Source organism: Leucoraja erinacea, chromosome 3 (genome assembly GCF_028641065.1).
Source record: "Leucoraja erinacea ecotype New England chromosome 3, Leri_hhj_1, whole genome shotgun sequence".
NCBI lineage: Eukaryota > Metazoa > Chordata > Chondrichthyes > Rajiformes > Rajidae > Leucoraja > Leucoraja erinaceus.
In genome coordinates, this window is record NC_073379.1 from 61,689,911 (window position 1) to 61,702,879 (window position 12,969).

At 42.3% G+C, this 12,969-nt stretch overlaps 1 protein-coding gene across 4 annotated transcripts in view; it reads left to right on the forward strand.

Annotated features, from left to right (window-relative positions):
• Positions 1 to 12,969, forward strand: part of LOC129695648 (spermatogenesis-associated protein 6-like) — an 83,698-nt gene that overhangs the window by 52,160 nt on the left and 18,569 nt on the right. For all 4 annotated transcript variants that reach the window (XM_055632795.1, XM_055632794.1, XM_055632796.1 and 1 more), the window contains exons 11-13: positions 7,812 to 7,969; positions 12,393 to 12,492; positions 12,892 to 12,969. In XM_055632795.1, coding sequence (XP_055488770.1) covers positions 7,812 to 7,969; positions 12,393 to 12,492; positions 12,892 to 12,927 — 294 coding nt within the window. In that variant the 3' untranslated portion in view covers positions 12,928 to 12,969. The remainder of the gene's footprint in view (positions 1 to 7,811; positions 7,970 to 12,392; positions 12,493 to 12,891) is intronic.

Below are 12,969 nucleotides of genomic sequence, written 5' to 3' on the forward strand. Positions count from 1 at the left end.
TAATCTAATCTCAGTATAAATATAGCTGTTCTGTAAAGGCCTCAGAGGTTTGTTAGAGAACATTAGTGAACAAACAACATCATGAACAGGAACACACCAGACAGATCAGGGATAAAGTTATGGAGAAGTTTAAAGCAGGGTTAGGTTATAAAAAAATATCCCAAACTTTGAACGTCTCACGGAGCACTGTTCAATCCATCATCCGAAAATGGAAAGAGTATGGCACAACTGCAAACCTACCAAGACATGGCCGTCCACCTAAACTGACAGGCCGGGCAAGGAGAGCATTGATCAGAGAAGCAGCCAAGAGGCCCATGGTAACTCTGGAGGAGCTGCAGAGATCCACAGCTCAGGTGGGAGAATCTGTCTACAGGACAACTATTAGTCGTGCACTCCACAAATTGGGCCTTTATGGAAGAGTGGCAAGAAGAAAGACATTGTTGAAAAAAAGCCATAAGAAGTCCCGTTTGCAGTTTGCCACAAGGCATGTGGGGGACACAGCAAACATGTGGAGGAAGGTGCTCTGGTCAGATGAGACCAAAATTGAAGTTTTTGGCCTAAATGCAAAATGCTATGTGTGGTGGAAAACTAACACTGCGCATCACCCTGAACACACCATCCCCACTGTGAAAAATGGTGGTGGCAGCATCATGCTGTGGGGATGCTTTTCTTCAGCAGGGACAGGGAAGCTGGTCAGAGTTGATGGGAAGATGGATGGAGCCAATACAGGGCAATCTTGGAAGAAAACCTGTTAGAGTCTGCAAAAGACTTGAGACTGGGGCGGAGGTTCACCTTCCAGCAGGACAACGACCCTAAACATACAGCCAGAGCTCCAATGGAATGGTTTAGATCAAAGCATATTCCTGTGTTAGAATGGCCCAGTCAAAGTCCAGACCTAAATCCAATTGAGAATCTCTGGCAAGACTTGAAAATTGCTGTTCACAGATACTCTCCATCCAATCTGACTGAGGAGCTATTTTGCAAAGAAGAATGGGCAAAAATTTCAGTCTCTAGATGTGCAAAGCTGGTAGAGACATACCCCCAAAAGACTTGCAGCTGTAATTGCAGCGAAAGGTGGTTTTACAAAGTATTGACTCGGGTGGGGTGGGTACTATTGCACGCCACACTCAGTTTTTAATTTGTAAAACAAGTTCAGTTTTTTATTTGTACTTTCCACTTCACAATTATGCACCACTTTGTGTTGGTCTATCACATAAAATCCCAATAAAATACATTTACGTTTATGGTTGTAACATGACAAAATGTGGAAAAGTTCAAGGGGTATGAAAACGTTTGCAAGCCACTGTAGATAGATAGGGGTTGATAGTCAGCACAGTTTTGTATGTGGGAGATATTTGAAGATGTAACCAAAAAGGTTGATGAGGGTAGAGCTGTAGACATTGTTTAAATATCGTTTTCAGCAAGTCATTTGACAAATTTTTGCATGGTAGGCTTCTCCAGAAGGTTAGTTTGCATGCGATTGAATGGACAATTGGCTTCATGGAAGGAAGCAGAGGGTGATGGTGTAAAGTTGTTTTTCAGACTGGAGGACTGTGACTAGTGGTGTGCCTCAGGGTTCGGTACTAGGTCCATTGCTTTGACATCTCAAGATTCAAGAGAGTTTATTGTCATGTGTCCCAGATAGGACAATTAAATTCTTGCTTTGCTTTAGCATAACAGAATATAGTAGGCATAAATAAATACAGAACAGATTAGTGTGACCATATACCATTGAATATATATACACACATAAATAAGCAGATAAAGTGCAATGGGCTATTAATGTTCAGAGTTTTGTTTGAGTTGAGTTTAATTGCCTGATGGTTGTGGGGAAGTAGCTATTCCTGAACCTGGACGTTGCAGATTTTGGGCTCCTATACCTTCTACAAGAAGGCAGCGAGGAGATGAGTGAGTGGCCAGGATGGTGTGGAGCCTTGATGATGCTGACAGTCTTTTTGAGGCAGCGACTGCAATAGATCCCCTCGATGGTAGGGGAGGTCAGAGCCGATGATGGACTGGGCAGTGTTTACAACTTTTTGCAGTCTTTTCCGCTCCTGGGCGCTCAAGTTGCCGAACCAAGCCACGATGTAACCGGTCAGCATGCTCTCTACTGTGCACCTGTAGAAGTTCGAGAGAGTTCTCCTTGACTTACCGATCTCTCCTAATCTTCTCAGTAAGTAGAGGCGCTGATGTGCTTTCCTTATAATTGCATCAGTGTTCTCAGACCAGGAGAGATCTTCAGAGATATGCACGCCCAGGAATCTATAGCAATGATATGGATGAGAACGTGCAAGGCATGATTAGTAATTTTGCAGATGAGACAAATGTGGGTGGCTTTGTAGATAGCGAAGATAGTTGGCAGAAATTACCGCAGGATCTTAATTGGTTCGGCAGTTGGGCTGAGGAATAATTAATGGAGTTTAATACAGAGAAGTGTAAGGTGTTGCATTTTGAGAAGTCGAACCAGTGTAGAACCTACACAGTGAATGACAGGGCTCAGTGTAGTGTTGCAGAGCAGAGGGATCTAGGAGTGCAGGTAAATCATTCCTTGAAAGTGGCATATAGGGTAGGGTAGTCAAAAAGGCTTTCGGTACATTGTCCTCATTAGAGAAATAAGTTTAGAAGTTAGGGGGTTATGTTCCAGTTGAGCAAGACATTGGTGAGGTTACATTTGGAACATTGTATTGAGTTTTGGTCACCCTGTTATAGGAAAAATTGTGTTAAGCTGGAAAGAACATGAAGGCAGATTATTATCTAAATGGTGTCAGACTAGGAGGTGCAACGAGACCTGGGTGTGTTGTACATCAGTCACTGAAAGTAAGCATGCAGGTACAGCAGTCAGTGAAGAAAGCTAATGGTATGTTGGCCTTCATTGCGAGAAGATTTAAGTTTAGGAGCAAGGAGTCCTACTGCATTTGTACAGGGCCCTGGTGAGACTGCTCCTAGAGTATTGTGTGCAATTTTGGTCTCCTAATTTGAGGAGGGACATTATCGCTATTGATGGAGTGCAGAGTAAAGGTTCACCAAGTTGGCGGGACTGACAGTGGATGAAAGAATGGGTCGTCTGGGCTTGTTTTCACTGGAATTTAGAAGAACGATAGGAGATTACATAAACATATAAAATTTTCAAAGGATTGGACAGGCTAGACGCAGGAAAAATGTTCCCGATGTTGGGGGAGTCCAGAACCAGGATTCACAGTTTAAGAATAAGGGGTAGGCCATTTAGGACTGAGATGAGAAAATCAAGGATTCAAGAGAATATGGGGGAAAAGCGGAAATGGGATACTGATTTTAGATGATCAGCCATGATCATATTGAATGGTGGTGCTGGCTCGAAGGGCCGAAAGGCCTACTACACCTATTTTCTATGTTTCTATGAAAGGGTGCTGAGAAAATTCTGAGGTGGTTGCCGGGGGCTGAGCTATAGGATGTGGTTCTGCAGGTTAGGACTTTATTCCTTGATGTAGGAGGATGAGAAGTGATCTTTTAGAGATGTGTAAAATCATGCGAGGAATAGATGGAGTAATTGCACTGATTTTTTTCTACCCAAAGTGGGGCAATCAAGAACCAGAGGACAAAAATGTTACATTAAGTCAAGTCAAGTCAATTTTGTTTCTATAGCACATTTAAAAACAACTGTTGTTGACCAAAGTGCTTTACATTAGTGCAGGTACTCATGTGCTACAAACAGTGGTACATAGATCAACAATACATACATAAATACATATATATAGCGCTCCCTCAGAGTAGAAATAAGTTTTAAGTCTAAAGGTGGGAAGAGTGATACTGTTCCATAGTCTAGGTGCTGCAACCGCAAAATCGCAGTCGCCCCTGAGCTTATGCCTAGACCATGGGATGATCAGTAGCCCCAAGTAGGCCGACCAGAGGGACCTGGAGGTGGTAGGGTGGGTAAGCAGATTTTTGATGTAGGTGGGGGCAAGCCCGTTAAGGGCTTTGTAAACAAAGAGAAGGAGCTTGAAATTGTTTCGGAACCACACTGGGAGCCAGTGGAGAGAGGCCAGAATGGGGGCGATGTGGTCCCTTTTTCGGGTGCCCATCAGGAGTCTCGCTGCGGCGTTTTGGACCAATTGCAGGCGGGACAGAGATGATTGGCTGATGCCAGTGTAAAGGGAGTTGCAGTAATCAAGGCAGGAGGAGATAAATGAGTGGATGATCTTTTCGAGGTCGTCAAATTGGAGTAAAGGTTTTATTTTTGCTATCGTCCGAAGCTGGAAGAAGCTCGCTTTTACCACGGCATTGACTTGTTTGCCAAATTTCAACGGGAGTCAAATATCACTCCAAGGTTTTTGACGTGAGGTTTGAGTAATGGGGTAAGGCTTCCAAGGCAGCCTGCTATCGTTTTGATTGAGTCCGAGGGGCCGAGTAGGATGAGTTCAGGCTTACTCTCGTTTAGTTGGAGGAAGTTCTGGGCCACCCAACACTTTATATCCACGAGGCAGTGGATAAGGCTGAGTAGATTTGATCGGTTGTTGGGTTTCAGGGGGAGATAGAGTTGTGTATCGCCTGCATAGCAGTGGAAAGAAATGCCGTGCCTTTGAATGACTTGGGCTAAGCGTAGCATATACAGGGAGAAGAGAAGGGGCCTAGGATGGAGCCTTGTGGAACCCAGCAGCAAAGGCTAGCTGGGGAGGAGAAAGAGTTACCTATGTTTGTAGAGAAACTCCTATCTTTGAGGTAGGAGACAAACCAGCTCAGGGCAGTGTCATCAACACCAACCCCGTACCAGAGACCGTCAATTAGGATGGCATGGTCGACTGTATCAAGTGCTGAGGTCGTGAAGGGGCAGGATTACACCATCGCCAGAGTCAATGGTGAGAAGTAGGTTGTTATGAACCTTCAACAAGGCAGACAGTGCTGTGGTGGGCCCTGAAACCTGATTAGAAAGTTTCCAGGATGGTATTTCGGTGTAGGTAGTGCATAAGTTGATTTAAAATTACCTTTTCATGGACTTTTGAAAGGAAAGGCAGTTTGGAAATAGGTCTGTAATTGCTAGGCAAGGTGGAGTCTAGGTTAGGTTTTTCAGGAGGGGCTGGACCACCGCGTGCTTGAAGCAGGTAGGAACAGTGCCAGTGGCCAGAGAACTGTTGATGATGGCGAGGATGCTGGGACCGGCTATTGCAATGACATACTTCAGAAGGGCAGTGGGGACAACGTCGAGGAGGCAGGTTGCAGGTTTCATTGTGGTGACCAGCTTTACTAGGGAGGGTAGAGTAACGGGTTGGAAACAGTCTAATTTAGAGGAACAGACCAGTGAGACAGCTAGGTCACGGATGGGAGAGGAAATATTCATTCTGATGTTCTTAACTTTGCTGATGAAGAATGTAGTCAATTCTTTGTATTTAGCAGGGGACTCAGCTAAGCTGGTATTGGGGGAAGGACATATGATAGAGGTAATGGTACTAAAAAGGACCTTTGAGTTATGGGCTTTTGGAAATGAGGTCGGAAAAGTATTGTGTTCTCGCAGACTTTATTGCTTCCTGGTATTTGAGAAGATTGTTTCTCATAAGTTCAAAGGAAATTTGAAGCAGATTTAAACTTCCATTCTGATTTTCAGCACTCTCTTCTTAGGGTGGTATCATTGAGCCAGGGCCAGCCTTTATGCTTAGGCTTTTTCATTTTAAGAGGAGCAACAGAATCCAGGATGGAAGAGCAAGTGGTGTTGAATAAAGAAATTAGGTCGTCAGTGCTGAGATGGTGGGGAGACGCCTCGATGGTGCAGATGTCGGGAGTGGCTATGAGAGCCTCAGAGAAAATACTGGCAGTCGAAGAGTTTACGTAGCGGGAGTAGCGAGCAGGGAGATGAGATTTTGAGGGTGAGAAAGGCAGAGATGCATCAAATATAATTGCACTATGATCAGACAGGCATCAATAATTTCTGTATTACAAATTTGGGAGACCAGACGAAATCACCAGGTCGAGTGAATGGCCAAGCTTGTGCGTGTGTCCAGTCGTAAGTAGAGTCAGATTGAAGGACTCAACCAGGTTCATAAATTCACTCACAAGAGGCTTAGTGGGACAGCAGATATGAATGTTAAAGTCACCAAGAATCAGGACCCAGTCAAATTTGGGCAACAAGCTAGCGATAAGATCAGCAAATTGGGTGACCCTTATGCATTTTTGGTGGGCGATACATAAGAACAATTAAAAGTGGACAGATTAGACCAACTATAATTAGTTGATGATCAAAACTGGAGAAATTATCAGCGTTCAGGAGACGGCAGTTGAAATGTGAAGGGATGAGTTTCAATCGGAACCTGAGAGGCAACTTTTTTACACCAAGGGTATTAGGTATATGGAACGAACTGCCAGAGGAGGTAGTGGAGGCAGGTAGTATCACGTGTTTAAAAAAACATTTGGACAGGTACATGGATAGAACAGGTTTAGATTTGGGCCAAACACAGACATTTGGGACTAGTGTAAATGGAGCATATTGATTGGCATGAGCATGTTGGGCCAGAGGACCTATTTCCACGCTGTATGACTCTAACACTATAAATTCTGGGCATCACCAAAATTCTTTTGCCCAGTGATGTCTTTAGTCATATCGTAGAGGTACTGCAGCATGGTCTCTTGGTTCCACACAGAATGCATGAGACATAGACAGAGTTGACGTGGATAAGCTTTTCCCATTGAGAGTAGGGAAGATTCAAACAAGAGGACATGACTTCAGAATTAAGGGACAGAAGTTTAGGGGTAACGTGAGGGGGAACTTCTTTACTCAGAGAGTGTTAGCTGTGTGGAATGAGAGTGGTGAATCTCTGAAATCTCTGGAACTCTCTGCCACAGAGGGTAGTTGAGGCCAGTTCATTGGCTATATTAAGAGGGAGTTAGATGTGGCCCTTGTGGCTAAGGGGATCAGGGGGTATGGAGAGAAGGCAGGTACGGGATACTGAGTTGGATGATCAGCCATGATCATATTGAATGGCGGTGCAGGCTCGAAGGGCCGAATGGCCTACTCCTGCACCTAATTTCTATGTTTCTATGTTTCCAGTGGAAGTGGTGGAGGCAGGTTCGATTTTATCATTTAAAAATAAATTGGATAGGTATATGGATGGGAAAGGAATGGAGGGTTATGGTCTGAGTGCAGGTAGATGGGACTAGGGGAAAATAAGTGTTCGGCACGGACTTGTAGGGCCGAGATGGCCTGTTTCCGTGCTGTAATTGTTATATGGTTATATGGTTATAATTAGTAAAATAAATCTGCAAAGTTTAAACGTGTTTTATTTTTCCCTGAGTGCATTAGAATATGTAAAATGTTAAAGCCCTGTCCCACAGTGCGAGTTCACCCAAGAGCTCGCCCGAGTTTAAAAAAAAAATCACTCGTGGTAAGCACGTAGAATGAACGTAGTGGGTATGTCGGAGCTCGGGACGTCTCTTAGCACTAACAGCAGGTACTCTAGAAATGTGGTAACTCGTGAAGATTTTTCAACATGATGAAAAATGTCCACGAGTGAAATATACTCGGGATGTAAAAATTTGATACTTTTTAACACGTGGTTATACCGTAGTAGCTTGTGAGTTTACCGTAGTAGGACCTGGTGTCCTATAACGAGTTTCCACGCTTCCCGAGTACCTGCCGATAGCGCTAAGAGAAGTCCCGAGCTCCGACGTACCCGCTACGTTCATTCCACGTGCTTACCACGAGTTTGATTTTTTTTTCAATCGGGAGAGCTCTTGGATGAACTCGCACAGTGGGACAGGGCTTTTGGAAGAAACCTTTATATGGCAATGTTGAATTTAATTTTTCATTAATAAAATAAATAATGCTTGTATCTTTCTGAATCCTAAAGAGTTCAAGTTTCAGAGAACCTGTTAGTTGGGAAGAACTGTCTAAAGATACAGAGGATCTTATTAGTTATCCAATGGATTCAACTTTAAGAGATAATTCAAATGTTCATTCCTCACCCTCTATCTGTTCACAAAGAAAAGCACCCAGCAATATGAACAGGTAATTATTGTAGTTACAACTGTGTGATTTATTTTTTGTCAACAAACAGCCAACCATGCCATCTCTGGATGCCTGCTCTACCACCCACCAAATGGAGCTCAGGGCCTGGCAGACTGGCGGCTCAACACCCGGCTTGAGATCTAACTATTTCTTTGGATTAAGTTTCATTCGCAAGAAGATTATTTTTGCAGAGTAGTTCAATTAATCAAAAATGTAAATCATAACATTCTTGCAAAAAACCCCATAAAATACTCAGCAGGTCAGATAGCATCAATGGAAAGAGATACCTCTATGGACCAACGTCAGCTACTTCCGAACTTGTACGCTGTGGGCCGAGCATCGAATATGTGTCTAGAATTTAACTATTGTGACCCATGTCTTGAAACTTTACACAGATTTAGATAAAATATAATTGAGAAGGAAGTCATAGTCCACCTCGACCAGCTTGCCCTTCTGGATCATCATGGTGATGATCAAAGATACTAGAGCAAGAGATGATCTTTGGTGACGATGGTGGGGAGCAGCACTGCCCTGCACACCGCCCGGACCGCCTTCAGCACACCCATAGCGCCGGCTCCGTCAGTCCGTCTGCTCGCTGCAACAGCGGCCTACCGACAGCCCGACCGACCCTTCACAGTATCCACGGGCCAGCCCGACCGACCCCTTGCAGCATCCATGGGCCGGCCCGACCGACGCCTCGCAGCACTGACCGGCGGCCCGACTGCCTGACCGACCCTTCACAGCACTCACCGGCCTACCGACAGCCTGACCGATCCTTCACAGTATCCGACCGGCCTACCAATCGGCCTACTGACCGACCGACCCTAATCCTAACCCTAGCTCTACATTTTTATTTATCATTTTTATTTGTTCACATCATAACTTTACAAAGATAAATCAATTGTAAAACAAAATTATCAGCAAGGTTAACATTACCTTTATTCCTTCGAAACCTTGCTATTGTTTTGATGTAATTAGGAGGCAGCCATGATCCTAGAGTGCTCCCTACCTAGCTGCCATGAAACAAAGCGCGTGATTGGTCAATTGGCGTCCGACGCAATGTCAAACGTGCATTGATTGGACAATTACTTCTCGGGAAATTTCAGGTTTTTCGCATATTTTGGTCTTGACGAGTTTCAGGTGTGATTTCTATAATATTTTTACACAATATGTTAAAGATTCAGGTAGTTACCTGATTTGGGTCACAAACTTAAACGAAAACGCACATCGGCCCACAGCCTGTTGCTAAATTTATTTGGCATTTTCTGTATTTCACATTTTCAGCATCTACAGCTTTATTGCTTTTCAATATCCGAACACAAATAACCTATGACTAACTTATTTTTACATCAACTAATATTTCATTTTATAGAGGAGAAGAAAGAATATCAATGCACAATATATGCAGAAAGTAATGGGCAACAATGAAGGAATTAGGAATGGTGACCTAATATTTCAATTCATAATTGCTTTTTAATTATGTAAAAGAAAAGTAGGTAAATTCAGTTTTGGATAGTTTCCAGAAAATCAGACCTGATCATGAAAATTTTGTAATTCATGATGGAATAGTAAGCGGGTACTCACAAATTTAGATATGAAGACCAGAGATTGTGCAGGAGCATGAGGAGGTGGGAGAGGCAGATCCAATTACAACTTTAAAAAATCACTTGGACAGGTACTTGGATAGGAAAGGTATAGAAGGATAAGGGGCTAATGCAGGCAAATAGAATTAGATTAGAGAAGCATTACCATTGGCATGCATGAGATGGGATGAAAGGGCCTGTTTCAGTGCCATATGATCCTAATTAATTTGTCTGGATGTGGCGTGGAAATAAAGGGAGGCAATGTTATGAAAGTATTTGGAGTGAGGACATTGAGAACAAATAAAGGTCAAGAGAAGGAGCAACTATAGTTGAGTGTACATGGTTCATACAAGAGCGGGGATCTCAGTTAACTACAGAGTAATCCACTTGAATGTAGAATAATTTTGTAATGGTAAAAGAGGGTAGATTGAAGGCCATCACAAAAAAAATAAAGATTACATATAATGCATAGGAATCTATTGTATGTTTTCATCTGAGGTTAGGCAGGAAATCATAGGAATGAAGACAAGTTAATCTTCTGTTGCCATTTTCCTGCATGACTATTTTCCCTGACTATTTTCCCTTCCCTGTCGTGAACAATGCCAGCTGTACCATTTTTCATCCACCTAATACAAATGGTGGGGTTGTGAGCTGTAGTGATGGCATGAAGAGCCTGCACCCACATTCCTGTCGCATGTCATGTCAACTCTCCTGCCCACAACCACACCACCTGTCAGTCCCTGGTCTTTTCCACTCCAGTAAAACACAACTTTATATTCCACAAGCAGCCTGATACCCAAAGATATGATGCAAGTTCATCTACACCCCAGCTTACCTGTCCCATTCCTATTGGTCCACCTGGGTCACTATCCCTTTGTTCACCTTATCCAATCTTTCCCCCCTCCCAAATTCATCACCCTTGGCCACCTGGCTCCATCTGCCCATCATCCATGTACCTATCCACCTTGATTTCTTCCCTTGGTATACTCTTCCTATCCCTCTCTCATCTCAATTCCTCTGCCCATCATCAATCCCTCCTGCTTCCATATTAACTCTAAGTAAAATTAAAAAGTGCTGGAGGGACACAGTGCATTAGGCAGCATTTGTGGAGGGAAATGGATAAATTATCGTGTTGGAACCCTTCTTCAGACTCTCCCTCCATAGACTTCCCTCCAGAGATGCTGCCTGTCTGACTGAGTTCCTCAGGCACTTTTTTTTTACAAGATTCCAACATCTGCAATCTTGCTTGTCTCTATTTATCATCTTGCTGCCTCTATCTCTATCTTCCCCTTCCTCTCCCCACTCCTAACACCATCCCCCTAATCTTCTTCCCTATGTGTTTCCACCTATCACCCACCAGCCTTTATCTTGAAACTCAACCCCTACTGGCTCCTCGGCCCAAGATCCTATACCTCACCTAGATCCATCACCTGCCAGCCCCTGCCACACTCCTCCACCTCACTCACCCCCCTCCACTCTCAGTTCTGGTACAGGATCTTAACCCAAAACTTTAACATTTCTTTGCCTCCACAGATATAGCTTGACCTACTAGGTTCCACCAGCAGTTTGCTTTTGCTGAGTCCCCAGTTTATTTCCTATCCATATTAGGGTTACAACGCCAGCAGTATTGATGGGGAAGAAAGTGACAGATATTCGAGGAAGACTTCCACTTTTGGTTTCTCTCTTCCAACACCAAGAATGAGATCTACAGAATGTCCAACACCAAGACTGAGATCTACAGAATGTCCAGCACCAAGACTGAGATCTACAAAATGAGAGTGGAGAATCCCAGTGTTGATCTTCCAATTTCCCCATGCATTTTCCCCATTTCCCCATGCTGGTCCAAAAGCTTTGTTTCTGTCTGAAGTAGAAGTACACTTGTTTACAGTGTTACCGACAGCCTTTTCAAATGCATTATGATCAGCCCAATTTTCTGGCGCCATCTAAACCAACATGAAACAGTTTATCTGACCAATTATTATCATGATCCAGCTGCAATAATATAGTCTCTCAGGCCACATAACCAGGCACATTCAACAGCAGTTCACCTCCCGAATGCCTGTTTTTTCAAATTGCACTACATTTCTAACACAAACTTTTCCATATTCCTGAAAGTGCAGTTACGACGTTAATTCAATCTTTCATCAGAAAGAGTTTCAACAGAGTTTAATATCAACAGAGTTTAAACACGTCAGTCTATAAACTCACAAATTTCTTGCATAAAATCAAATATATCATCAATGCAACTAAGCTCGCAATAGATTTCCTACTTTTCTTGCTGTTTCATTTTACTTTGATCTTAAGCAATTTCTGCTTGAAAAATAGTAGTGGCAAGATAATCAAAAGCTACGCTACCAGTTTCAATACATTACTTTGAATTGATGATGAATAAAAGAGATTTGAATTGATGATGAATAAAAAATATGCTTAAAGTTTATATCATCAGTTACTTTTATATTCTTCAAAAAAAGGAATGTAGGCAGTTGGCATGATGTATTTAATTTAACAGTGTGAGTGATTTTTAGACACCTAAAATATCTCCCAGCAAAAATAGTTACAATCAGTTTTCCTGTGTATATGATATAACTGTGATAGCACCATGTAAATACAAACTTGCAACTTTATTTCAGACTCTGTTCCCATTGGGCGGGATTCTTCTCTGGGAACAGGTTAAGTTTACTATGGAATTATTACTGAATAAATGTAATCTTTGCCAAGGAAAATCTATGTTGTGTTCTCTGTTGAGACATTTCTCTTAATTTATTCATTGCAAAGAAGACCAGTGATGGTGTGCTTCTCTCAGTTTGTTGTTCAGATGGTTTTTTCTGTTTGTTAAATAGGCTTTATTTCGATCCAGTGAGTCACCCTGCATGGGATAGAATCCATGAAAAAGTACAAAATCTTCTGGCTAGTATTGATGCACAGGAAAAGGCCTCCGCGGTAAGTGTGGTTAGCTATGAAAGTTACAAACTTGAATTTAAATGTATATTCACATCTAAAGATAACAATTATGTTCATATATATATATATATATATATATATATATATATATATATATATATATCAAAGAATACAAATATGGATTTATGATAACATGTGGACTGAAGGGGACCAATTAATTATTAATTAATTGTATTTCTTATTTGATTGTCAAATTAATTGTATTTTATTAGTAAACTTTATTTAAAATAGAATTATTGCATGATACAGGAAGCGATTTTACAACAGTAGCATTAGAAAGTAATTGTTTTATCATCACATTAATTATGAGGAATCTGTAGGAAGCAAGATTTTTCAAGTATTAAGTGTTAATGCTTTTTAAATTGGTCTGACCCTCAGAGGAATGTTAATTTCACTTGCTCGTCATGTTCATAACAAGACCCGAGAGAAAAAAGCAGGAAATGCTATTAAAGACAG